This window comes from Tauraco erythrolophus, chromosome 1 (assembly GCF_009769465.1).
Source record: "Tauraco erythrolophus isolate bTauEry1 chromosome 1, bTauEry1.pri, whole genome shotgun sequence".
In the NCBI taxonomy this organism is placed as follows: Eukaryota; Metazoa; Chordata; class Aves; order Musophagiformes; family Musophagidae; genus Tauraco; species Tauraco erythrolophus.
The window spans coordinates 9,289,385-9,317,056 of record NC_141465.1 but is presented as its reverse complement, the minus strand read 5'-3'; the positions used below and the strand labels follow the sequence as shown (position 1 = coordinate 9,317,056).

General features: G+C 42.5%; 1 protein-coding gene across 2 annotated transcripts; it reads right to left on the bottom strand.

Moving 5' to 3' along the window:
• Positions 1–332: 332 nt before the first annotated feature.
• TFG (trafficking from ER to golgi regulator) lies at positions 333–27,672 on the bottom strand. 2 transcript variants are annotated; one of them, XM_086617113.1, is made up of 9 exons: positions 27,619–27,672; positions 24,757–24,861; positions 22,457–22,665; positions 14,971–15,054; positions 13,988–14,134; positions 12,338–12,505; positions 9,880–10,020; positions 4,741–4,830; positions 333–2,362 (listed from the first exon to the last, which is right to left on the bottom strand). In XM_086617113.1, exons 3-9 carry the CDS (start codon positions 22,638–22,640, stop codon positions 1,995–1,997), a joined length of 1,182 nt encoding a protein of 393 aa, XP_086473239.1. In that variant the 5' UTR covers positions 22,641–22,665; positions 24,757–24,861; positions 27,619–27,672; the 3' UTR covers positions 333–1,994. The 2 variants fall into 2 exon arrangements, with proteins under 2 accessions (XP_086473239.1, XP_086473232.1); XM_086617106.1 differs by lacking the exons at positions 24,757–24,861; positions 27,619–27,672 and adding an exon at positions 23,706–23,722.

Genomic DNA, 27,672 nt, shown 5'->3' with positions numbered 1-27,672 from the left:
GAGGTGGGCCGCTGCGCGTGCAGCTTTAAACCATCAGGTTCGTGGGTTTTTTCTATGTTTGTTTCCAAAGGCTTCAGCTCCAGCAAAACAGTATGTTCAGCCCATCGCTACGGAGTCAGAGCCGCTGCCCCAGCGGTGGGCAGTGGGTGGGTGGGTTTGGTTCCCTCCAGTTACAGCCGACAGGTACCGGTGTGAGTGGAACAAAAGAATGAAACTGGCCTCCGCTGCTGCCGCTTTTCATGGCAGTGTCAGGTCTCAGAGACTGAGGCTCACAAAATGTACGTACACTGCAGGAGGACTTGGAAAGATAAATGAAACAGGGAAAAATAAGCTACTTATAACAGCAGAATCCAGGTTTATTTTATTTAAAAAAAAAAAATAAGAAAAAAGTGGTTTAAAACATTGTTCATTGGGGACAAGGAGAAACAGCAATAACTGAACTTCAAAACTGCTTTACAGTAACTTTGATTAAAACCTCTCCCAAAGCTACTTGTTGTACTGCTTGAACATTTATGACCTAAATAAAGAGATGTAGTTTTTTTAAAAGGTGTTATTCGTTACGTTACTAATGTATTGAAAAAATATGAACAGGAACACCCATATATATATATAGTAGAAATAGTCATTTATAGAAAATGCCTTATAAAGTACATTGCAGGTACACTGTACTCCTAATAAAATATTTTTTAATCAAGTGTTTTTCTTAGTGTTTTACCTGAAAACACATCTTAGCTTCTGTGGCAAACGCCATTACTGCAGGAAGCAGTTTGTTCTGAAACAGGCACACGTCAAATGGTGAGATGAGCACTGGTCAAAGAGCGGAGTTACTCCAGCGCTGGACTGGGGCACGCGGCTGGTGCCGGAGCAGCAATATTTACGGATGCTGAAGGCTGGAATATTTCCACTCGCTTTATTTCCTAATTTGTCTTTATGGGAGTTCAAGCAGCCTGCTCCAGTTCTCTTTTATTATTTTTAATTCCCTACTTAGTTTTATGTATTCCTAGAATCCGTAAGATGGAAAATATTAACAGGGAGAATGTTTTGCCCTCTGCTGTTATATAGTCTGTTGAATTTGTTACAGCTCTTGATCTGCTTTTTCTTGGCTCGAAATCGAGTCACTAGAATTGCACTCCCAAGTTTTTCTGGGTGGCAAAGAACCCATGGAAAGTTGCTCCTTTTAAAGAACTCTTTTTTAAAAAAAAACCAACAGGTATTTGGCTTAAATTGCCAAGTAATAAAGCAATTCTCCCCCTGCCCTTGTTAAAGTAAAATTGGTACGAGGCTCTAAGATTTTATGTGTCGGTTCTCATTCACTTGGTAAAAGGGTTACGTGGAAATTAGTAACAGCAGCCAGTGCAAAACCACCCACTGCTGTGTCACCTCTGCAGAAGCCATCTGTCCTCACAACAGGTCTCCCTTGACACACCTAAAACATCCATCTCCTCGCCCACAGCCCCGAGCACCGCTGAGCTTCACCTCGGTATCCGTGCTCCCAGCACACATACCTGTCGTAGCACAGTCTTCTTGTTCAGTATCACCTAAATTCTAAAATCAAGATCAGGCATGTACTAGAGTCAGGGATTTTTTTATTAGTTTTCCATGTGAGCATTACAATTTATGATACACCATATCTAGTTTTAGCTCCAGAATGACCCTAATTTAGTACATCATGGTATTAGTAAAAACAAGCCTGGTCAGTGGGCTAAGCTTCCAGCTACCACCTTCGCATCCTTCCACCAAGGCAAGCTCGACTGTCAATCACTTTACAGACATTTAGGTAGTGTTTCCCAAAAACCACTCAGCCCCAAATTAAACTAGGAAGCAGATACGATTTAAAGCAGGACAGATCTGTTTGGTCGTTGCCCTCCCCCCCGCGGAATTTAAGTAACAGCTATAGTTTCGCCTCAGAACAGTTTCAGAACCTCAACTGAAAATCCTGGAGTCTGCCTGGACGGAGCCGTGGGCGCCAGCGGCCCCTGCCCGGCAGCACCTCCTTACCGGTAGCCAGGTCCCGGCTGGGTGTAGCCCTGGGGCCCGAAGGGCGGCCGGCTGCGGGCGTAGGGGTTGGCGCCACTGGGCGGGGGGGTCATGGTGCTGCCGGGAGGCGGGGTGAAGCCGGGCCGCGGCTGGTAGGTGCCGGGCGCCGCCGGGGAGCCGCTGTAGGCAGCGGGCTGGGAGGGCTGCGTGGTGTAGGGCTGCGGCGGGAAGCTGCCCCCCGGGTACTGCGGCGGCTGCTGAGCCGGCAGCTGCGGCGGCTGCCCGGGGAAGGTGGCGGCGGCGGCCGGTGCCGGGGCGGCCGGCTGGCTGTAGGCCGGGAACGGCTGGGCTTGCTGCGAGGCGGGCTGCGGCTGGCTGTAGCCTGCTGGAAAGGCGAAGAGCAAGGGGTGAGAGCGAGCAAAGAACCGAAGGCACCGCAGAAATAAATACCTTTTTTTTTTTTCCCCTTCGCAGTGGCAAAGGCAAACCAAGGCAAACCAGGCCTGAGCTGCACGGAACACAGCCAGGGTAAAACAGCCTCCCGTGGCTGACAAGAAACTAAACAATGACACACAGTATTAAACCATCGCCTCTCATGAAAAAGTCTTCACTGGCAAACCAGGCAAAACATAACCTTCTTCCCCCAAATAAAAACTCGACTGTCAGGAAAACAGTGTTAGGGTTTAACACAAGTCAGGCATACCTTTGGTTAAATCAGAGATGTTTTTCAGTTCTTTAGGGTTAAATATAAAGAAGTTGTGCAGAACAGAATACTTTGGTACAAAACTTCCACTTAAACATGTCCCAAACTTGATTTTTCTGTATAAAACCAGCTTCCAAAAGGAATTTCTCTCATTGAAGACTTTAAAATACAAAAAAATTTCCTTTTACGAAGAAATAGCTACTTTTATCCATCGTGAAACACACCTGCAGCTACTTGCAATGCAACCTCTCCAGTGACTGGAATCCTGTCAGCATTAAACACCAGACACACGAATTAATGAAAGTGCACAGCCCTAAACAGAAAGAGTAAGGATTGCAGAATGCACCAGAATAAATTCTGAAACTCACCTTGAAACTAGGGTCAAAATTTACTCATGAGATAAACCTTTGCAGGGTCCATTTTTACTACCATGAGTAAGTAACCATACTGTTGCCTAGGAGGTCTACTAGAGTGGGCATGGATCCTGCTCTTGGGGAACATGGGTTTGGAAGGAGATCATACTCATGGGAACAACAGCAAAACAAACAAACAAAATCCTACGAGTCAAGATCTTCAAAGGCTGCTGTCACTAAGTCCTCACAAAGACTGTTTCTGAAAGATGAGGATAATTGTGAAATATGTTAGAAGAAACAGAGGAGCCCAAGATCAGTTTTGGTGGTGTTTCGTTCTTACTCGAAGATGTTGATTAGAATGCAGACCTCACACTGCCCTACAGCTTTCACAGGAACTTCTCCCGTAAAATAATGGATTAGATGGTAGGGTATGACTAGAAAGCAGGTAGAAACTCCTTTTTTTTTGCCCCTACTTTGTTTCTAAGCCTAAAAAAAGTCAGATAGACCCTTCTACTTCCAACAGGCTTGTTAATTCTTCTGAAATTAACTTTAGACTAATTACAAATGTGGGGGTGAGAAATCTGCAGAGATCAAGATACCTTTTAGAGACCCCAATCAACCGGCTCTCGCACAGTGCACAGGAACAAGGGCTGAGGCACCAACCTTCAGCTCCAAGTTTTCTAGGGTTCTTATCCAAAATAAACATAGAATTTCTTCATAAGCTCTGCAAGTGCTCTCATCTACAGCAAAGCTGATGCACTCCCCCTGTATGCATTACTCACCAAAAAAAGGCCATACAGGCTCTACTCTGAGCCACTTAATGGTATGGGAGTCATCTGTTTAGTTTGAGGAAGACTGTTTAAAACAAGGAATGATAAATGCTTTTATCACTTTCTAAAAGTATTAAGCAACTTGCAACTTGTTACAGAATCTGCTGTTATAGGTTCATCCCTGTACTTTAGCAGGATTAGGATTCCTAGCATATACTCTGCCTTATTAGATGCCAGCTGCTTCTAAAGTAAATAACTGAAAGCCCTGAAGTCAATTGAGTATACACAAAATATTTGACTGCACATAAACCACTGGTGCACTAAAATGTTCTCCTGCTAGAAGTCTTCTGGCGGCTTTACTTGAAGTATCAGCAAAATCTCCAACTCCAAAGACCTATCACTTGAAAGTTTCTCTGAAACAACAGTATTTATAATAGCTAGGGGTATACTAAATGACAACTATAACCAGTGTTCACACCACTAAATTTTGTACGGGGAGATCATTCTAGTTGCAGGAAGGAGGGGCCACCTTAAAACAGCTCCGGTATTTAAGGAAGCTAAATGGAGATGTTTTAGTCACTCACTTGCTAGAATCCCTTGACTGCAGAAGTTAATCCTGAAGACTGCTCATACTTCAGGCGATTCATTTTGCCTCCCCTTCTAACAATGTGTTCCGCTGATTAATAACAGAGTCTGCTTTTGGTCACAATCAAGTAGGACTGAGAAACCACATGTCCAACCATGCATTAAGAGTACAGACAACTGCAGCGTTCTCTTACTGCTTATTTCTGAATTGTGCCAGTTCCCAGCAGAACCACAGGCACTTGGGCTGCTCAGCACCCCGGCCTGCTCCACAGGTTCAGGAACCAAAGCCCACAGGGTCAGGCTCCGAAGGAGAGGTCCTACAGCTAAACCGCCGTTGGAGAGCGCTGCTTACCTGGGTACTGCATACCGTACTGCTGCTGAGGCTGAGCCTGCGGCTGCTGAGCAGGATAACCAGGCTGCTGGTACTGCTGATACATCTGACCTACGGATTAAAAACTCGTTTAGTTGAAGCCCAGTACCCTAGCTGTATTGTAAACACAGTGAACAACATCCTAGCCAGTTTAAAACCACAGAAACAAACCCTCTCGTGACTGGTAAAAACTTTTTTCAAAAAATCCAAACACGGTGAAGTGCGAGTGTGTTCTACCTAATTACCAACTGAGATCAGAGTGTGTTCTACCTAATTACCAACTGAGATCAATCTACAGATTTTAGTTTCTGAACTATGCTGTTCTGAAGACCAAATGATGTTTAACTCCAACAGGATAAATAGTTCTAATTTGGTTATGTGAGGCCTACTATTTCACACTTCCAGAGGATGCCAGAAGCCACGCACCTTAATTAGTGCTACTCTGGTGGGTAACAGAGCAGGAATCTCTAAACGTCTCAATAACTGCTCCAGAACTTACACTGTAAATTACATTACTTCAAAAGTTACACACATCTTCAAATTTTCTATTTATATTAGTTTTTTAAGACCATATTTCTGCATCAAAGTACTGTACACAGAGCGGTTCGTTATTTATTCTGACTACATTTTCCAGATAAGTCATCCATCTCTCAGCATCTGACTTGCCGTAAGCCAAGTTTTCTTGACAGACCCAGGGGCACACACCCTAACGCAAAACCAGAACCATACATTCTTAAGCTTGAGTATTCCAATTCAATGCTAATTTTTCCTAAATTCACTGTTTCTAATTTCTTAGCAAGAAGAGGCAGAATACTTGTTTAGATTTAACGCACGGGTCCTGTTTAGGCTTTACGCTTGTGCTGTTTTCTAATTTAGCAACAGGCATAGTCAAAAAACCAAGATGACCATTATCTGCCAAAATTAAAGCTTAGCTGAACTGGAGCAGACACGGAAACTTTACTGTTATAAAGTGTTCCTGCATTATTATTATTCATTCTGCAAAGATCAGCAGACTCTGTAAATATCCTGTAAGCTCTGTCTTCTGAATCGTACAAGACAGAAGCCACTCAGCTCTGCTCCAAGCCCTCCCAGCCCCCTGTACAGGCTGCTTGAACAGAACTCCTTCTTTCCTTTTTTCTCCACAGTACTTGCAGCTGAGAGCAACAGTATTTTACATTTGCACTAAGGTGTTCAAAATGGCTTATACTGCTACAATCCCTTCAAAATTTTATTTAAAAATAGCAACTCAGAATGCATGCTTTTCGTTTCTTAAACTCGGTTGTTGCAGAGAAGTTCTGGGAGAACAATCAAGAGGCTGCTCGTCTTGGCATTGTTACCTACAGGCCAACAGAGAGACCACACTGGCACCTGCTGGAGACGCCAGGTAAAGGGATATGAAAGAGACAGCATGGAGTTGTCCCAAAGCCTCTGAGAAGGCCTGCTGTTTTCACCAGGGCTGAAGGATTATTGAGGAGCAGAGAGGTGTTCCAGTGCCGTTCAAGAAAACATTTGTAATTTACAGCCACGACTACATCCAGGGATCCTATGGGTCCTTAACCACACGGCTTTCCCTCTCACTAGATTCTACTCTGAAAACAAGTGAGCTACAGCATCAGTGTCTGGTTTTGTACTTAGTGCTTCTTGCAGTCAAGGATCTGCCAGCATTTACCATTGTTCCTGTGCACTGAAACAGCCATTTTAGCTTGACTCAGAAAAAAGACCAAATAGGTATATAGTCACACAACATTCCTTTCCCTGGAAGATCATGAAGCACTTACGTGCATGAACTTGTACATCTATTTTAGCAAAGACTACGGAAGTGTCCACATCTGTACACAACTGGTTCCTCCGTGCGTGTGTTCAGTGACTGGATTTAGGGGTACAAAAGCACGGGCGTGCCACAAGAGACAGCACTATACTAAAACTTCCTTCTTGAGTTAGAATCATAGAATGGTTTGGGTTGGAAGGGACCTCAAAGATCATCTAGTTCCAACCCCGCCTGCCATGGGCAGGGAAATCCTCCACTACACCAGGTTGCCCAAAGCCTCATCCAACCTGGCCTTGAACAACTCCAAGGATGGGGCATCCACAACTTCCCTGGGCAACCTGTTCCAGTACCTCACCACCCTCGATGTAAAGAATTTCTTTCTTATATCTAACCTAAATCTGCCCTGTTTCCGTTTAAATCCATTGCCCCTTGTCCTATCACTACACGCCCTTGTAAAAAGTCCCTCTCCAGCTTTCCTGTAGGCCCCCTTTAGGTACCGGAAAGCTGCAATAAGATCACCCCAGAGCCTTCTCTTCTCCAGGCTGAACAGCCCCAACTCTCTCAGCCTGTCTTCATAGCAGAGGTGCTCCAGCCCTCTGATCATCTTCGTGGCCCTCCTCTGGACTCATGCCAGTAGCTCCATGTCCTTCTTGTGTTGGGGACTCCAGAGCTGAACACAGCATTCCACATGGGGTCTCACGAGAGTTGAGTAGAGGGGCAGAATCACTTCCCTCGACCTGCTGGCCACACTCCTTTTGATACAGCCCAGTTGATTTAATTCAAACCAGTGGAGGCCTAAAACTTTATCGAGGGAGGCAAGTCATTCATTAGTATCTGCACATGGAGGTGAGGTGATCTGGTGTCCACAAATAATGATAACTCATCATAGAATGGTTTGGGTTGGAAGGGACCTCAAAGATGATCTAGTTCCAACCCTCTGCCATGGGCAGGGACACCTTCCACTAGACCAAGTTGCTCAAAACCCCATCCAACCTGGCCCTGAACACTTCCAGGGATGGGGCATCCACAACTTCTCTGGACAACCTGTGCCAGTGTTCACCACTAGTTATAATAACCAATTATAATCATTGTAACATCATTTATTGTCTAAGAATGCAATTAAAAATAATCCCTGATATACCAGAATGACATGTGACTGGCATCACCATTTGACTTATATCCTCAAACTACCGGGAAGGTGGGGGGAAAGCACAGCTTGGGGTGTTTTGGTATTTTAAGAGGTGAACTGATATTTTAGAAACTGGTTTTAAAACTAGTTTCTAGTGGCACCAGCAGCATCATTTGCGTGAGCCAATCCTGTTGAAAACATGACCATCAAAACACATCCACAGTTCTGGCTGGGCCATGGCCCTGCGCTGGTTCTCAACTGGGCTGCACAAGTGCAGGAAGGGAGAGCAGGACAGGACAACACAGGTCTCAGATTACCACTGGACTGAGGTGCTGTCAAACAGTGAAGTATGGAAAGCTACTCCACATTTCACAGGAAAGTCTTTGATCACTTTGGATAAACACAACTTGGTTTATGACAAAAATTCATCTATTACCCAGCTTCAGTTAAGAGACTGCTATTTGCCATATGCACACAATGGACAGCATAAGCAGTGCCACTCGTAGTTCTGATGAACTAAGTGCAATCATGACTTCTGACCTCATCCCAAGAACTGAACCATCCTATTTTATCCACAGAGTGAAGGAAACACAATCAGGACTTAACAATTTCAATGGCAATAATAAAAACTGCAGACCAAAACCTTCATGATTAGTGCTGTTGTACTTTTACACGGAAAAAGGGACTCAGGCAAAGGCATGGCACAGTTCAGTGTTTTAAAAAACAAAACAAACACACACCACTATACTTTCCTTGACCCAAGTTTAGAAAAATCATTACACCTACTCTGATACACAAGCCTAGACAACTTCTTTCTTAGGTAAGATGAGTTTTGCTGAAACAAGTACTTTTTCCCTTCCCTGGTGTTTAGCAGCCTTTCAGGATTCCAACCTACTGCTCCTAATGCTTTTAACTGTTTCACTTTTTTCTTTCAGTTCTAGTTTAACATCAACACTTAAAACCTCATACTTTACTGTATTAAAGTAAAAAGGCTAAATTCATAAAATACAAGTTCAGTAGCTGAGAGTATATTTTTTTTAATATTGTTTTCTAGCTGCTGACAGAAGAACCCAAAGCACTTTTTTCCCCGAAGTGCCTTCCACACACATCAAACAATTATTGTCTCTTTAAGCTACAAAGAGGTCTCTTGCTGTCTCATTTATATCACTTGACTGACTCTTACAGAAGTAAGCAAAAAAAAAAAAGCCAAAAGCAGCAAAACAAGTGTTTTATAAGCTCCACTGCAAACAGCAGCATTCGTGCCTGCTTAAATATTGTGCCTAACTAGAAGTGGCATCAAGCACTCGGCTCAATCAAAACGTTGCCAGTGCCTTTCAGGCAAGATGTTCCAAGTGACTGTGGATACTGCCATCGCCCCCAGTAACGCCTCTCACATCTGCCTCAGCATTATGCCCATACAAAAAGCAGCAGAGGGTTGGAACTTGTTTCTACACTAACAGAGAAACAACTTTACATTGTCCTTCATACGGAGGTACAGACACCAAAGCAAGTCATTCCACAGACAGTTTCATCCAGAACCAGGCAGGTCTGAAGGGCTCAGTGCTCTTAGATCGTATCAATAGAAAAATGATGCCCAGATGTAGAAAAGCTCTGAATAGGTTCGTTTCTAGAAGTCAACGTGTAGAAGAGCGTAAAACAAAGGAATCTGAACATCAGAGTTAAGAGCCTGAGCTTTAAGGGAGAGCCAGCTGAGGCCCTCAAGGGCTACGCAGGAACACCAGGTTTGACCTGAGCAGCACAGAGCCACAGGCAGTAAAGCAGCAATGCAGGAACGGTTCTGGTTTACTAGACAGAAATCATGAGCACACAACATTTTCAATTCCTAGCAGACAAGCCAACAAACCGTGAGCTGAGCGAAAGCTTGACACGACACACAGGTACGATATGAACAAAGGTTTTCAGACAGCTTTGAAGCGCAGCATATATAAATCTGCCCTACAGTAAAGAGAGCATGGCTGCACATAGAAAACAGGCCCATGAAAGTCCTCCTCCTGTTACATCCCCTGCCCTTTTCAGTAAAGCTGATGCTCCACCTGCCGTTTCTATACTGAACGGCACGTGGGGAAAAAAGTTCTGCCTCGGCACAGATGATGTGCACTTCAGCATCGATTTGGGGTCTGCTACCTGGCAGTCCTAGCTACTGACCACTCAGATGCAGACGCCATCATTCATGTCTTCAACAGCAGAAAAACATGCAGCGTACCTTCGACCTGACCAGCTGGTGGCTGCGCTCCAGGGTACGGCGGCTGCTGAGCCTGAACACCAGGGGGATGGGCTGCAGAAGAGGAGGAAGCAATGCTGTCCGGTGTTCCTGATCGCTCTTCTGCAGGGGCACTGGGTGGTCCTAGAAGAGCAAAACAAAAACACAGTACATGAAACGAACAGAGTTTGAATTTTAAAAATCTAATACAAGATTTTAACATTTTTTCCAGCTTTCCATACATCTACATCTGACAGTGTCATGGTCAAGCTAAAACTAATCATCTTTGCATATCTAAACTCTTCTTTGAAAATATCTGGGGGGGGAATTTTCCATCTGTCTCTAGGTCACTCAAATTTCATCCTTCCAAGGAACCCATTTCTCTGTGGGATAAAACTCTGCATGACAACATGTTTTTTCCACTGCTTCAAGCATTAGCCTTGCACACGTGTACCGAAGACTTGCTACGTTTGCACCGAATACGCACCTACGTACCTATTCTTCCTCATCTGGAGCAAAGACGAAGGGCTGCACGGAACTGTTCAAATGCACTAGTGTTCTACTGCAGCCCACAAGGGCCTAGGCAACAACGTGTATTACAAACAGTCATACAGCATGTGAACAGAAAACCTCCAAAGAACGTGTTAAATTCACACTTCTGGGCAGGACATGGCAGGCTTCAGTCTAAAAGTAACTGTCTGCTTTGATAATTCTACAAACATTTCAGCTAGCACCCAAAGAACACATGAAAACAGAGAATTCAGATTTTCTTCAGGTTAGTGAGAAGTTCTGAAATATGAATGTGAACTACGATTAAATCCAACATATTTTGTTAGAATGAAGGGAGCTTAAACCTGGGTCTTTCCAGCTCTTAGTTATGTGAATGCTACCTATGAGACACTGCTTCAAATACATGCTTAAAGGTAAGCACAAGTATCAGAATTGCTGCAAATTCACTTTCAATTTTAAGAACGTTATATTTACCCAATATAAATATGCACGCAATGAGCCCTTAATTGTGTTGTCACGTTACCCTTGCTAAGGGGGAAAAAATGATCCAAATCTGCTTACTTCTGGCTTTGCCCTTATATACATAACTGCAGGATTATGGCTTTAGAAATGGGATTTCTTATATCCTGCTTAAATGGCCCTCTGTGAAGTTCTTTGTACATTCAAAGCACAGTCAAGACAGTTCACTCTATCAGAAAAATCAGAGATGCATAAACACTGAAGTATCACTGATGCTATGATCACAGCATTAACTGACACTGAGGCTTTGTACCAGAAGACAAAACCACTGCTTCAGAATTAGCGCCAATTTTCCACTAGTTGTCCTCTACATCCTATTCTTTCACTTCATCGCTCAGAGGCAGCCCATTGTAAGTTTTGGAGTACCCTCAAACCTTTATCTGGTTTGTTAAATAACGATGCAGTGACAACACCCAAGATGTGCCACGGAGGAAGAGATCGCTCAGCAGGCCTGACCCACAGAGCAGCACCCGGACCTGACCACCACCACTCCATCTGCTGGTACAACCTTGGTCCTGCACAGTCGCTATCCCGAAATGCAGATCTATTGCTATGGCTCCACGCTTTTGCCAAAGCAGCTGTGCTGTAGAAACAAGCTGCAGTCGCTATTAGTGCGCCCATCTGTAGCATTACTTCACACATCGTATAAAACTTACTTGCTCTAAAGCTGAGAGTACACAGCAAATCCTGCTAGCTAAAGCCAGTTTTATTTTCAGGTTTCAGTGCCACATTAAACCTTGCCAGGCCCATGCAGATTCTGTGCAAAATCACTTCTCTGTATTCTGCATCACACTCCCTATTACGTTCTATTTTTCTGACTTAATTTATCCTGCCTTAAGTCGACTGCATTCCATTTAGCATAATCGGTGTTTATGTTTAGCATTCTACTACTAGGTAGGCCAACAGTCATGCAGCTCTTCAAGAATCAATATATTTCCAACAAGTATGTTATTCCTTTCTGTTAACAGTACAAAAGTTGACACTATTTACTTTTCAAATTAAACAGAGAAAAGCCGGGGTCATACAAAACACTCTGACTGACCCAAACAGCAGGAGCACAAGCCAAGAATGTGAACTGCAAGATCAAACCCTAGGGCAGAGCAAGGGACATTGTGTTTCTATCACTGGCAGACACCAATGAAGTTACTCTACACAATAGCTTTAAATAATTAAAATAAAATTTTAAGCTATTTTCTACTCCAAGCTAAAACACGATGTTAAAACTAACAGCAACATTTCAACATCTTGTATACAAAAGTTATCAAACACAGTTACAACACCTTAACATACCAAGTTTTAGAATTCTGCAAAGAAATAAGAATACAGAACACAGCTTAATACATCCAAAATACAAATGCTTTGCTGCAAATCAAGATTTGAGTCATCGATTACGAACAGGTTTTACTTTCCTTTTCGAAAAACGTATTCTTACCTGACACCTGATCATCTGTCAAGCCAAACGCTGACATGACATTCTTGCTGATTTCATCCTGGTTCTTTAGTGGATCAAATGCAGACATGCTTGCTGCTATAACTTGAGTAGATGGCTTAACATTAGAGTCAGCAGCAGCAGGCTTTTCTTCCCTACCATCTACAGCATCTACAAAACAAAATGCCCAGTTACTAATTCTTGAGAACTGAAACATCTTCATACATATATATTGTACTACAGCGACTTCAAACTTGCATAGTTGTGGGGCTTTTTTAAACATTTTAACTGCTGAAATGCTCACGTTAAGGTAACAGTGATGAATCAAGTGATGTATCTGAAACTGTGATGAATCACAAAGCTTAGATTTCATTGCACAGTCACTTAAAGATACGCTGACACTGTGGAGTATCAGTACCACACAGCACTTTTGTCTTAAATCCAAAGGTACAAGGCTCCTGCTTCAACAAATTGTTCTGGTATGACTTGCCTACAGAGAATTCAAAAATCAAGAAAACTTACAGGAGAGGTTCCAGTTTGTTACAGTGTTTTATCAACTGCAGGTTTGGTTTTGTTCTATCCCCTTCTTCCCAAATTCTTCATACACTGACAGGTGAAGTTCATCTCTTTGCAATTACAAACGTAACACAATCACTCAGAAACCCCTTACCTAGTAGAGTGCTACATTTTCTCTTAGAAACGTTTAGACTGGCTAGTTTTGCTTAAGATCATCGCCCTAAGCTCCTTCCAACTGGTTTATAACCAGAATCCATGGTATTCCACTGAAATTAGTAATTGCTTATATTACAGGAACAGGGGCTGGGATTTTTTAAACAACAAAACAAATAAAACTCCAAAGTGTAAAATACAAAAGCAGCGTTTCCTAAAAGGCAGGGGTTCTCGGTTCATCTCTTTACTCAGAACACTGTACTCCATGACTTTGTCATTATTCTCTGTGCCCAGCTTACCCAAAATCTGTAGTTAAGCACACAGAGGTATAGTTTTTACAGAACAACAGCTTTAAGCCAGGAGAGCAATGCCTCAAAACTGGGAGAACAAGACTTTCGCCCATTTTGCCCTCCCCCAATGATCCTTTCCCACCCCTATCTGCACCCTTGTGCTGCTTACCCTGAGACAGCTCTGATGCTGGTCTGAGCTCAAAATGTGTGGATTCAATTTCCTAACCTGGCAAAAAAAGTGGACATAATTTTTGCTGAATTTGCTTTTTACTGTTTTAGTGAATCAAACTTGCTTAGCAACATGACAAGATAAGCATCAGAGCTAGCCCAGAGTAAGCAGTGGGAGTGCTCAGCTGGAAGCAAGAACTCTTCAGCAACAACAAACTATTAATCCAGCTCAAAGCCCTCTCAAAACAGTGTCGTGACTCACAAGTGTTAGTTACAGCGTTTTCATACATCACAACAAAAGCTCTGACTTGGGAGTTTTATTCCTCAATTAACTTAGAGCTTTATTGCACATAATTTGAGTAAAAATTCTGCCTCTGAAATACGTGAACCATTAAAAATTAAGTTTTGAACCATCAAGCAACAACTAAGAATGATCACAACCAGTATTCGAGCCTCCATCTTCCACTCTGTTACACTGCGCACGACTCTGCAAATGAACCCAACAGCCCGGTGCCAGGCTGCCTACCACTTTCAGGCAGACTAGTGGAAATCCCTGGTTCAGCAGGCGGCTCTAAACAGTCCAGTAAACGATTGACTTTATTGCGAAGTTCTATCAGCTCCCGACGCAGGTATTTCACCTGATTAGATTCTAGGGGTCTTGGTTGTCCATTCACTGCAAAACAGCAATTCGATAAATTTAAGACTGTAGTAACATTTTGACATTCAGTTTAAAATTGAAAAAAAAAAAAAATTCCCAACACAGACTGAACTCCTAGAGTTTACTGTTCCTTTAATATAATCTCAATTCAGCATAATCCACAGTACCAGAACTGCAGAGTAAATTCTGCAGTAAGTTTCTGCACTGTTTGCTCATTTCCACAAATATACCCTGAACAATACAAACAGCACACTTGGTTGTGGAAAACTCTCCCTTTAGAACTAAGGCAGCATGTACAACACTGCTGCAATTCATGAATAAGGTCAGTGTTCAGGTTAAAGGCTGCTTGTTACTCCTCGGAACTATATGCTGATTTACCAGTAGTAGCTTGAAAATAAAGAACTCTTTTATACAAAGGTCAAAGCATAAATGTTAAAACCTATTCAACTTTAAGCAATTAATGTTAGTTTTTAGCAGCATGCTAGTAACACTGCAAGTTTATCATCTTAAATTTCTCATGCACCTGTGAAGAACACCCCACAAATGCTAAAGAGTGGAAGATAACAGGGAAAATAACATTAAGAAAAAACAATTGACCATATGTATATGTATGCCAAATACTTTAAGCAAGTTTATAAAAAGAAATAGCTTTGGTTTCCGTAAATTCAGATGTCACATGAAACATCAAGAGAGAAAATAGCTATCATGTATTAAACTAGTATTTTTTACTTTTTGATTTCATTCTTCTGAGGTGACAAACTGAAAGTTTTTTTGTACCTTTCAGTGAAACCCCCTGCCTAAATTTTAATAAACATTATTATTTAAAAAAAGAGACAATCTTCTATACTTACCAAACAATGTCAGCTTAAGTATCCTACTGCACTGAATCGCAAAGGAAAGATCTGAGCTATCAAAAATTGTTATAAGATCTCCATCTGAAAGAACACGAAAAAGTTACATTAAAAGCAAAGCCTGTTAGCTACCCAGCTTCACACTACGGCAGAAGCGTCACTTCATTACTAAAAATAACATTCTCTATTTGATTCTGAAGCTACTAGCAAAAGTTACCAAGTAACACTATCACAAAAAGGGTACCATATCTCATGACCTGAAGGATGAGAAAACTGAAGATGCAGAAATAGTGAACAGAGGGGGTTTTCTGTCATTACTAAGTGGGCTTATATTCTTCTTTCCCTAAGCTACAGAGACATATACTGACCATTTAAAAAGCATCTGCAATGACTTGGGTAGGAAGAACTATTACTAGAATTAGTAACACTTATCAAGAAAAATGAAGTCCCCAAACCCAGTTTTTTTTTAAAAAAAATCGTATCACAACACAAAAACGTTTATTATTTCAGCACGAGAGTCAGCGTGCAGGGAAATGCACAGAAGGTAAGACGGAAGAGCGACTGGTTCCAAAAGGGAGCCTTCTGACAGTGGCCCTTTGGAAGTTCCACACAGCTCGTCACTCTTTTACGTTCGCATCCAGGATGAAACATCAGAGCTAAGAGCTCACAACGGCCAGCACCAGAAGGAATGACGCTGCCAGTTAAAAGTTATTTGCCCGTTCCCAGTGGCTCCAAAACTGTACTGTTCATAGACAGGAGAGCCAAGATAGGTAGCACTAGCCAATCCCAATTTAATTCTCAAAAAACCAAAACACACATACTACCAAGAGAACATTTTAAGTGACTAGAACTCTTTTTCGGGTTATACTCAGAACACTGAGGTGCAAGGCTGATTTTCAACAAAGGAATGATACTAAAGTTCCTGTGTAAAAGTGAACAGTGAAATATCTATCAGCCTTAACCCACAAATAGGAATGAAGACGCGAAGACGTCAAAGTTGTCAGAACAAAGCTTTTCTCTCAAAATAGGAATTTGACATGAAGTCTCAACTCTTAACCACTTATTTTTCTGTGGCAGATTTCAGAGGAACTCTGAATCCCGACGCATCCTTATGGACCTGCACGTTGCCATCAGACACAGAAACTACACAAGAACAGTATGGCATCATTTACTCTTAAGACACAAAGGGCTACGCATACAGCACTGAACACTTTTAATCCTACTAATGCCCAAAAGAGATACCAAGTTCCCGTTAAGTGCAGTCTCTTACAATTTTTTAACCTTAGTCAAAACAATAGACAACCACATTAATATCTTGCTTATTCAACAAGATCACAGATAAAACAAGACAAATTTTTTACTGTTTTAACATCTTCAACAGAGTATTAGTATATTAATGGATTAAATGAACACAAATTAGGCAGTATAAAGGTAAGAGTGGGAACACATTATCAGGGAAACATGTACTAGCAAAAGGAAAGAGAAGGGATAGCAGGACCACTTCCTTCCAGAACACCTTGAAGACTGGGAACTGAGATGAGACTATCTAGTGAAGCTTCACTTTCAGAAGCAACAGCATTAGACAAATGACAAACGGCTTGGAACAAAGCTCCAAGCTACCAATGTTCCTCCCCAAAACACTTAAGAGGAGGCTCTGTATACAGACACAGAAATATTTTTTTAATTAACTGATTACTGCCTAAAAATCCTGAGGTATTACTTATACGCTGGCGACGAAGATCCAACTGTATAAAAGTTACAGTTAAGAATTTCAAATAAATAAATGCTTCAGTATTAACAGTCATAAAACACATGATGGCAAGTTGAAAAAAAGCTCAAAATGTGAACAATTACATATTCTAATTTTGTCATACCCTGACTACAAGTAACACCTCTGCAATGGAAGCTTTTCTTAATATAGTACCATTAATACCACCCAACAACACCCATCGGTCTTCCAAGAAGTTGCTTTCTAACAAAACAAACAAGGAATCTTACGAATGCTAACAAACTGATGACACACAATTTTGAGGTATTCCTGAAAGAAATATTGTCGTCTCCAAAGATTTTTTTTTTTGTATCCTATGTCCTGCTTGCACTTTCACAATCTCAAAAAACATTGGTTAATGGCAATATCGCTCATCGATTCGCTGAGTAGTGACTGGACAGTTTCCAACAATGGAGGCTCCAAAACCCCCCTTGGTAACCAGCTCCAGCAACACCCTGCCCTCCTGGCCAAAACTCAATCTCAGCCTCTCAAACTGCAGTGTGACCGCTGGCCCTTACTTTACCTTCTGGTGCTACTGAGAAGAGCTGGAATTGAATGGTCTGTGCAGCTCCCACTCAGCTTGGAGGCTGCTGTTAGCTCTGCCCTCAGCCTCCTCTGCACCACACTGAACAAGCCCAGCTCCCTCAAATGCTCCCTGGAGGCCACCTCCAGTAGCCCCCTCACCATCCTCACCGCACCGTGCTGGACCCTCTCCCAGTTCCTCCGAGTCTTTGTAGCCTGGGGTGCAGATGGCAAAACTGAGCAGCCTTATATTTATCTTTTTTCCTCCCCATGCCATTTAGGAAAAAAAAAAAAAACAACCAGAAACAAAAATGTAGTTTTCCTTCACTTCAATAAATTTATCCCTTTTAAACCCAAAGGTAGAGACATTACTGACTAGCACACCACCCTGACTGCATACTCTTCACTCATTACTCGCTCAGACACAAAGATACCAACTTCTACTGCAAGAATAATAAGAAGAACAAAAAGGCCAATCTCACATTAGGCACTCTAGTTTTAAATTCAAGCCTAACTTTTGGGGAGGAGGGGAAAAGTCACTTCTCCATTATTGGTTCCTTAGGGGCTACAGCATGACATAACCCGGTAACATGGTGTGCTTGAGATGCAATTTCATAGAATCATAGAATGGTTAAGGTTGGAAGGGACCTTAAAGATCATCTAGTTCCAACCCCCCTGCCATGGGCAGGGAAACCCTCCACTACACCAGGTTGCCCAAAGCCTCATCCAACCTGGCCTTGAACACTTCCAGGGATGGGGCATCCACGACTTCTCTGGGCAACCTGTTCCAGTGCCTCGCCACCCTCAATGTAAAAAATTTCTTCCTTATATCTAATCGAAATCTCCCCTCTTTCAGTTTAAATCCATTGCCCCTTGTCCTATCACTACACGTCCTTGTAAAAAGTCCCTCTCCAGCTTTCCTGTAGGCCCCCTTTAGGTACTGGAAAGCTGCTATAAGATCACCCCAGAGCCTTCTCTTCTCCACGTTGAACAGCCCCAACTCAGCCTGTCTTCATAGCAGAGGTGCTCCAGCCCTCGAATCACCTTCGTGGCCCTCCTCTGGACTCGTTCCAGTAGCTCCATGTCCTTCTCGTGTTAGGGACTCCAGAGCTGAACACAGTATTCCAGATGGGGTCTCATGAGAGCAGAGTAGAGGGGCAGAATCACCTCCCTCGACCTGCTGGCCACGCTCCTTTTGATACAGCCCAGGATACGATTTGCTTTCTGGGCTGCCAGCGCACATTGCCGGCTCATGTGGAGCTTCTCATACACCAGCACTCCCAAGCCCTTTTCCTTAGGGCTGCTCTCAATCCATTCTCCGCCCAGCCTGTACTTGTGCTTGAGATTGCCTCGACCCACGTGCAGGACCTTGCACTTGGCCTTGTTGAGCTTCATGAGGTTCTCACATGCCCACCTCTCCAGCCTGTCAAGGTCTCTCTGGATGGCATCCCTTCCCTCCAGCGTGTCCACAACACCACACAACTTGATGTCATCCGCAAACTTGCTGAGGGTGCACTCGATCCCACTGTCCATGTCTCCAACAAAGATGTTAAATAGCACTGGTCCCAGTACTGACCCCTGAGGAACACCACTCGTCACAGGCCTCCACGTGGACATTGAACCGTTGACCACAACTCTTTGAGTGCGACCATCCAGCCAATTTGTCCTGGTTTTGGCTGGGACAGAGTTAGTTTTTCTTTTCATCTGGAGCTGGAAGAGCTCTGGGTTTTGGATTTAGTCTGGGATTTGTTATGAGAAGAATATTGATAGCACACTGATGTTTATAGTTGGTGCTGAGACCTCAAGGACTTTCCAGCTTCCCATGTTTTGCCAGTGTGCAGGAGCACAACAGGCTGGGGGGGAGCATGGCTGGGACAGAGGGGCCACAACTCCTAACTTAGGATTTAAACTTAGACAGGACTGAGGCCCAAATCGGCCAATGGAATATTCCACATCATACCGTGTCATGCCCAGTATATAGATGAGGGTTGACTGGGAACTTTGAATCTTCCCAGACTCTCAAGTGCTCTCTCTCTTGCTCTCTTTTCAGATTTCTCTTCCGGGATTGCAGTGTCAGGACTTAACCTGTTTCTGGATCGCTTGCTGGGACAGGATGGGTGTTGGTCACTGGGCGGTGAGCAATTACACTGCGCATCACTTGTTTGTATATACTGTTATCATTTCATATATTATTATTATTACTTTTAATTTTATTTTATTTCAATTATTAAATTGTTCTTATCTCAACCCATGAGTCTCCTCCCCTTTTCCCCTTTAATTCTCTTTCCCATTCTCCTGGGGTGGGGGAGGCTGAACAAGCGGCTGTCTTGCATTTCGTTGCTGGCTGGGTTAAACCACAACACAATTCTACTCTTTGATTCATACAAATTCACTGCTGGCACTCCTCATAGGTTTTGGATTGGATTTGTTTTTCAGACACCAGGTTTTACTACATATTCAAGAACCTCAGGCAGGACATGAAAATAATTTCACATCTAGTAGAACAATCTCCTCAGCTCAAAAGTTTGAAAGAAGTCCATCTTGAATATAAAACTTAACTCCACAAGGCAGTAATCAAACCGTAATCTCTTTTCCCTGGTAATTAATAAAAGCATCACATAACCTAAATATAACATGCTTCTGACTATCTTAGTCCACAAATCCAGAGACAGAAGGCTTGGGATTTGAAGTTTCCTCACCTCTCCAATTAAGCATACAAGTTTGAAAAACAAAACGTACTTGATTCAAGGATCATCACAGTTCGATGAAGCCACAATACAGTGCAGAAATTTTAAGAAGAAAATCCCATATCCAGGCCTGAAGATCACCAGCTTCACATGTCACAACAATAAGAGACAAAGCCAGGAGGGGTAGATGAAGCATCCTTTTGATTGCTCAGGCTCTGCACAGGAATTCTAACAGTACCCCGATGGAGGTTGTAGAAGTATGGGAAATTCTTAATTGAACTTAAGAAATCTCTTCATAACAGACGAAAACAAACATTCCTCCACGTTTGGAGAGATAAGTATCAAAACGGAAATAGCTAGAACAAACATATATATATATATATATATATGTATATTCCAAAGTTTCTAATGACTGAAACAGATTTAAACAAGAACCTTGTCTTAGTTGAAACAAAGTCAAGAATATCAGAGTCCTCATATGACATCAAACTGAAGCCTGGTTCTACTAGCTCTTTCCTTAACCATTTGCAGCCTCCTCTGATATTAACACTGTAAACGTTTACTCAGCTCTCGTGAGACCCCACCTAGAACACTGTGTTCAGCTCTGGAGTACCCAACACAAGACGGACATGGAACTACTGAAGCGAATCCAGAGGAGGGCCACGAAGGTCATCAGAGGGCTGGAGCACCTCTGCTATGAAGACAGGCTGAGAGAGTTGGGGCTGTTCAGCCTGGAGAAGAGAAGGCTCCAAGGGTGATCTTATTGCAGCCTTCCAGTACCTAAAGGGGGCCTACAGGAAAGCTGGAGAGGGACTTTTTACAAGGACGTGTAGTGATAGGACAAGGGGCAATGGATTTAAACTGAAAGAGGGGAGATTTCGATTAGATATAAGGAAGAAATTTTTTACATTGAGGGTGGCGAGGCACTGGAACAGGTTGCCCAGAGAAGTCGTGGATGCCCCATCCCAGGAAGTGTTCAAGGCCAGGCTGGATGAGGCTTTGGGCAACCTGGTGTAGTGGAGGATTTCCCTGCCCATGGCAGGGGGGTTGGAACTAGATGATCCTTAAGGTCCCTTCCAACTCAAACCATTCTATGATTCTATGATTCTTAATACTGATCACAATCTAGGATAACATACAGGGAAATTTCATGTCACAATGGAGAAGTACATTCTGAAACAGAAACATAAAAGTAGGAGGTCTCCAGACTGTGAAATACAACCTAAGAATGAAACCATAATTACAGTCCGCATCATATATCATCTTCTTCAAAAAAAGACAGAGGCACACAAAAACAGAGAACTATGCTTAAAGAACAGGTAAGAATGCAAAAAAAGGACTAGAAGTTTTAACCTAATGAAAAAAAAAAAAGCATCCATCAATCTCCTTTCACCTCTCCCATTCCAGAAAAAAAAGGAAATTGATTACATGATAAGAGGAAAAACAAAAGCACCACAAATTCACTGAGCTCTCTCCCACTAGAGATCAAGACCCAAAATATAAGCCCATGGCTGCACATCAATTTTGATGAGCAGTGACTCTCAAAAGCTTCATGAACCTGAAAAAACTGCCCCCAGCTAATTCAAAATGAAGTTGCATTGCTTAGATGTGGGAAAAAAAGTTGTTTGACATTTTAGGTACCACAGACAGTGCTGAAGTTTCTGAGTGCTATTAGGAAAAATGAACCTGAATGCCTCAGTATTGTAGCTCTTTTACTGTACACCACCGTAATTATTACACAGTCTTTGACCTGACTAAGGGACTTCGTATTTTATCACTTCGTTCTGAGTTTCATTTTATGAATACCATCCCTCTCCCAAATTAAGTAACTTATCCATGCCCCACAGTGACACGCAAAGAGGAAAAACCCTCAGAACCTCTTTCTACGCATCTCAAACAAGGCCTTATTCATTCTGTGGAAGCCCTTCTTTCTTAAGGTTGCGTTTGTTTAGCACTAGTGATGGAGATTTTCTTTGAAACAAACTATGTACAACCATTGCCCAACAGATTCAAACTGTCACACAGAGGGAAGATCGCTTTTAATAAATATTTTAAGTTAGGTTACAAGTTTCTTCTCATCTTTACTGATCGAAGAAAACGTAATCAAGAATTAAATCTTAAACACATAAATCAAGTCTTATAAGAGCTTGCATTGTCATACATGTTTATTGACTCCTCACCTTCAAACCTGCTCTATCACTGAAAGCACAAAAAAAGTTATATGAGCGGACAGCAGAGAAATCTAAGAGCATCAGCTCCCTGCAACAGCAAAAAATGAACTTTCAGATAGCTGGAAAACTAGAAAAGGCTCTAGTTTCAGGAAAACTAGAGGAAATACTACATTAAGAGAGGATACCCACAAGATGCAGCTTCTACTGTCTGATTGAAAGGATTTCACAAGCAATCGCTTGCATTTGTCAATGAATTTGGACAATTTTGAAGAGGTGAATTTCACAGTTTCTGTCCATAGATAAATGATATCAGAGCACCAGCAGTAATTAAACCTTACCTTCGTCTTTATATTTTATTGTGACTTCATCATTGCTCAGAAGCTTCCCTCTAAAAACTCTTTGCATCATTAGCACCAATTCATCGTAGGTGATATCTTCGTTATGAATAGGAATTCTCCTAATATCTTCCCCAAGCTGAGCTTTGATGATCAGTTTCCCACTTAAGTCCAGCTGCCCGTTCATGGTGGATTCCTTATCGTCTGTAGACCTGTCAACAACAAACATTAAAAACATTTTACAAAACTAAAGTATTATTTAGGTATACCTGATAACAGTTCTGAAGCTTTCCGTCTCTGGAAAGCACTGCTGTTAGGAAGCTCTCCAGAGAACCTCTCTTGGACACATTCCATGATGCACTAACTTCTCAAAATATAAAGTGCACAATACACTAACTGAACTCAGGCAAAGGAGAACTCTGTAAGACCAGACACTTCCAATGAACAGTCACCATGGTTTCCAGGGCTCAAAATTTAAAAGTAAAGATTTTTTTTCAAGTCAGACAGCTTTTAAGTATGTGCGACACTTAGAAATTTCAAACTTCTTTTTTTTTAAAAGACCTTAGCTGTAAACTGTCATGGAAAACAGCTACAGAGGAACTAATATTCCCTAGGATTGGCTTTTGAGATACATGTACACAGCTCTCAGGGAAAGTGAAATAGCAGCAAATGCTCTCAATCATATCATTATATTGGTTACGTTATCATCTTACTAGATTATTTTTACATACCCCATAATTATGATAACCAGCAAAGGGCTTTTTTTCCCCTATTCAAGAAAAGATTGCCAGAACAAAATATCTTGCTTCAAAGATTACAGGTGGTAAGGTGGTTTTATTAAGGGGACCAGGTTGAATCATGCATTATTTCACAAACAAACGAACAAATAAATGAAGAGCTGAACATTGATTTTATTGTATGAATGATGAGAACACATTGAGGGTTCCTCTCCAGAAGGCACATTATACAATTTTTCCTTTTTTGAAATTTTGACTGAGAAGTTTTAACCAGATTTTAGATTTTTAAAAGCTGCTCAATAGACCACACATTAGCTACTCATTAGGCTCAGAGCCACAAATTTGTTATGCAGTATACATGGTCAGAACAGTCAATTACTTGCAGCTCTTTAAGAGAGGAAGACAACTGCTCCAACTTCACAGAAGTGCAACAAAGCCATCCTGTGTCCAAGCAGCACACAGCATATGCTTCAGAGTTGTTTAAAACTTTTTATATAAGACAAGTTTAAAATTACCACTTTGTAATAGGCATCTCTCTTGTTAAAAAAACCCAAAGGCCTTATGTTTAAAATAAAAACAGAAACTAGAGAAGTTACTGAGCAGAGGAATAAAACAGAAAAAAAAAAAAATCTAGCTATCTAGTCAAACGTCCCCCTTTTTTTTTTTTCCCACTGTTTTGGACAGGGCCAAAAAGATAGATCTGGAATGAGGAGAAACTAAAGGAGCAGTTATCTTAACATCTGAAGGACAAATACTGGAGATGTTAAAAGTAGGAAGCCCTACACATCAAAACTGACATTTCCAAAGCCACATGCAGGCAAGCATGCTCTTCGTGCCCTTGTGCAAAAAGAATTCTTGGGAAAGATATGCAGATGTTTCTCCTCTACCTTTAAGGATTTTGTAACACAGCACTTTATGAGAAAACTGAATTTTGCTTTGGTGGGTCTATTTTTTAAGTACTACATTGCAAATGACATTGAGAGAAACAAGACACTCAGCTAAAGTCTTTAAACATCCTACCTTGATGCACCTATATATATTTAACTACTGTCTCAATGGCAACGTTTCTGCATTGAAAAGATATAGTATGATGCCATCTCTACATTGCAGTGCAATTTCTGGTTTTGAGGGTAATTACCTTAATAGAAAGCAAGCATTTCATGCAAATCCCTTTGTTTAGCCCAATGACATCCCCAAAAATAGCCAAGGAACTACCCAACAAAACTCATTCTCCTAATGAGACATAACAGGAGGTAGGTGGATACAGTCTAGCTGCAGAGAAAAGGGACCTGCAATTGACATAGCCAGGCTGCTGCTGAGACACCGTGATGAAACAGTGAAGTTTATAATATTGTTAATGCTCCCTAACACGTTATTCATGTTTTGCAACACAGAAGTCCCGACTGCAGGCACATCAACTCAGTCTAATTAACACTAAGTTTGTTGTAAAAGCACAAGTTTTTTGCAAAACTTGTTTGTTTTAATTTAAAGCATCAAAAAAATAAAGTAGCATCCATCCACAGGTTTTCTTTCACGTTCCTTCCAAAAATATACATTTACCATTACCTTGTCCGTCTTACTGATGCTGGATTATTGGACAGATTTGCCACCTCACTTCAGGACAGAGTTAGGATAAGCCGCCATGCACTATCAGTGGTAGAAAACAGGAAGCTGCATCAGAAAAAAAAAAAAAACACACAAGAAATATTTATTTACCATCACACTTCCTTAGAATTATACACTTCGCAATTTTTCACTTTAGAACATCTTAAGGAATACACCCAACTAAAAAAACTCACTGTTTTATCCATAACATAACAATCAAATACACACTTTTGAATACTGCAGAGTTTGAAGTTCAACTAAAACAGACCTTGAACAAGAGCTTTAACTTTATAATAGAGTAAGTTTATTTTTTCTAAATTTCGCAATTGCATGTAGGAATTCCTAACAGTAATGTGTTCCTTTCCAGGACAGCGATCTTCCCCAACAGTCTCAAAAATACTTATTTGTATGGCCTCCATCTTACAATCCCAGGTTATGTTAAAGAAAATAAACTCTGATTGATTTAGCAGTACGAAAACCTACAAGTCCATTTCTTAGCTTAAGGCTGAAGTCTGCAGCACTAAGTAGCATGTCTTCAAGGACAGACAGCACAGCATTAAGACAGACTATCAAGAGCAAAGGAGTAGTAACGCCAGTTTCCCACAGAAAGAGCCACCATACTGGGAGAGAAGAAGGAAATGCAGTCAGAAATACACAACAACTTAAAAACATGATCTGCTGTCAATTCAGCTCAAGATTGTGCTTTTTCTGCTGGAAAGCCTGTGTGATGAGCAGCCCCCGTTTATTACACAAGCACTTAATGCCCAGAGCTACAGAACAAGATTTAGCACACAGACCACTCCAATGCAGAACAAAACTGTGCTCCTCCCTCCCCCTGACAGGCGTACACTACTCGGCACGCTTCTCCTCGTGTCTCTCTCTCACACGCATGGTGAATCCCAAACATCCACAATCTGATTTTAAGATGATTCGCTGCTAACCAGAGAGAAAAAATAGGTTCCTCTCATCCACATGAAATGGGGCTTCCCAGCTCTCCTCTCTCAACACAACTGGAAGCGAACTGGAATGGGTAGGCATGAGACATACAAGATGGAAGTGGAGAGCAAGCAAACCTCAGAGAACAAAGGTCCCCCTTGGTTCTCCTAGGCTGGCAGCTGCTCCCCTCATCCTGGGTATGAAAGGTCCACCTTGAGAAAGGGCTGTACTCGCTCCTGACAGCGAGAGGCTAAGACTGTTGTGACATACTATGCATGTGAACAGGATGAGACTACTTTTCTGATTCCTCACTCACATTTTATGAAATGAGTAATGCATGAAGACGGTGCCACTTCCACCCCAACCTTGCTACAGCTCCAGGTAAAATTTACTGCAATGGACAAATAAAGGATACAGATAATGCATCTAAGAGCAGTTTAACTTGGAGAGTTCATTTAGCTACCATCTCCTGTCGTTTAAACATTAGAGCCAGGCACTGCTTTTGCTTCTTTAGCATGACAATATAAGCTACTCAGAACAACAGTAAGAATGAAGCTTCACCTGTAATTACTAAAGACAGCATTTTGGAGGACACACCTGAGCTCCTGTGGTCTTGCAACAGACTGAATGCATCATTTGCATCTCTGTGCAAGGAAACAGGCTATCGTAACATACTTACAGGACTATTATGTCGTCTTTACCAACATCACAGAAACCCACTGTTTGCCTATCGACAATTACAAAAAGGTACCAGGAAATCATTTAAACGCATTTTTTTTTTTTGTCCAGCTGTTCTCAATTCTGCTTGAAGGTGTCCAGGTTTTAAGAGACAGATTCTAAACACTGCAACGGCTTGCAACTGTTACAGAAACGCTCTAATTGTTGAATTACAGAGCATTCGAGCTTTTCTTTCCTCACTGTGACACAGCTCAATGGATGATTCCCTTGAGAGAGTTTTGCACACAAGACATCCAGAATGCACACTGATGGGCTTTTTAACAGAACCAATCACAGTGTTTACTTTCTTGAGGGGAAAAAAAAAAATCAAATAAACAAAAAGTATTAATGCCTTCCTGTCTAAGAAAGACTATTTTTCATAAGAATCACACTGACATCTTTCTATCCTTCCTGGTGTACAAAATGTATTTTGTAGGTACAGATTTTTTCCTCCTCTCTCGGCTCTTCTATTCACACCAAGTACCAGTCTAAGCAGTACACGTGGACAGCGACTGCCCAGTTTAAGTCAGTCACTTCAGGATCCTTTCTAAAGCCACGATGTCATAACCATTCTGGACTTCACTACCCTTTCTGCGCTGCCAACAGCCTTGCCTAAGCGAGAGAAGCACAGGCATTCCTGTTTCACTTTTTACTCGCCAAAACAGGGACAAGAAACTACAGGGCGGGCAGCACTTCTTCCCAAACCCCACTCAACGGAGCCACGAGCGCTTTCCCAAGGCAGCTGGGAGGCGAAGGGGGGCGCAGAAAGGAGAAGACCCCTTTTCATTTTTCTCAGTTCCGTTACGGGCAGGCCCGAGCCAACGGGAAGCACAAATCGCAGCCATTCCCTGCTGGGAAATGCGGAGCCCGCAGTTCCTCCGGCTCCCAAGGGAAAAGCGGCTCAGTGAGCTCGGGGACAGCACCCGAGGCGGAGCGAGGCAGGGGAGGCCTGTGCCAGCCCTCACCGCGGCGGCCAGTGCCAGCCTCCCTGAGGCGCGGCCGGGGGCACGCGAGGGGTCTCCCAGGCTCTCCGCCAGGGGCCGCGCCGCCCCCGGCACCAGGGGGGGAGCGCTCGCCCCCGGCCCGCACCCGCCCCTCCCGCCGCCTTCACGCGCGGCTCCCCCGGGAACAGCGCGGCAGGGGGGGAGGCGAGCGGGCCCGCTCTCTTACTCTGGCTTCTCCGCAGTCCCGCCGGCGGAGGCCCCCGCCCGGTCCGAGCGCGGG

Excerpts from the sequence above, each read along its gene's own strand:
- TFG (XM_086617106.1), bottom strand. Across the intron at positions 4,831-9,879 it reads ACCAGCTGGTCAGGTCGAAG|GTCAGATGTATCAGCAGTAC; the intron begins GTACGCTGCATG and ends TTTAATCCGTAG. Across the intron at positions 2,363-4,740 it reads GTACGGTATGCAGTACCCAG|CAGGCTACAGCCAGCCGCAG; the intron begins GTAAGCAGCGCT and ends TCGCCTTTCCAG.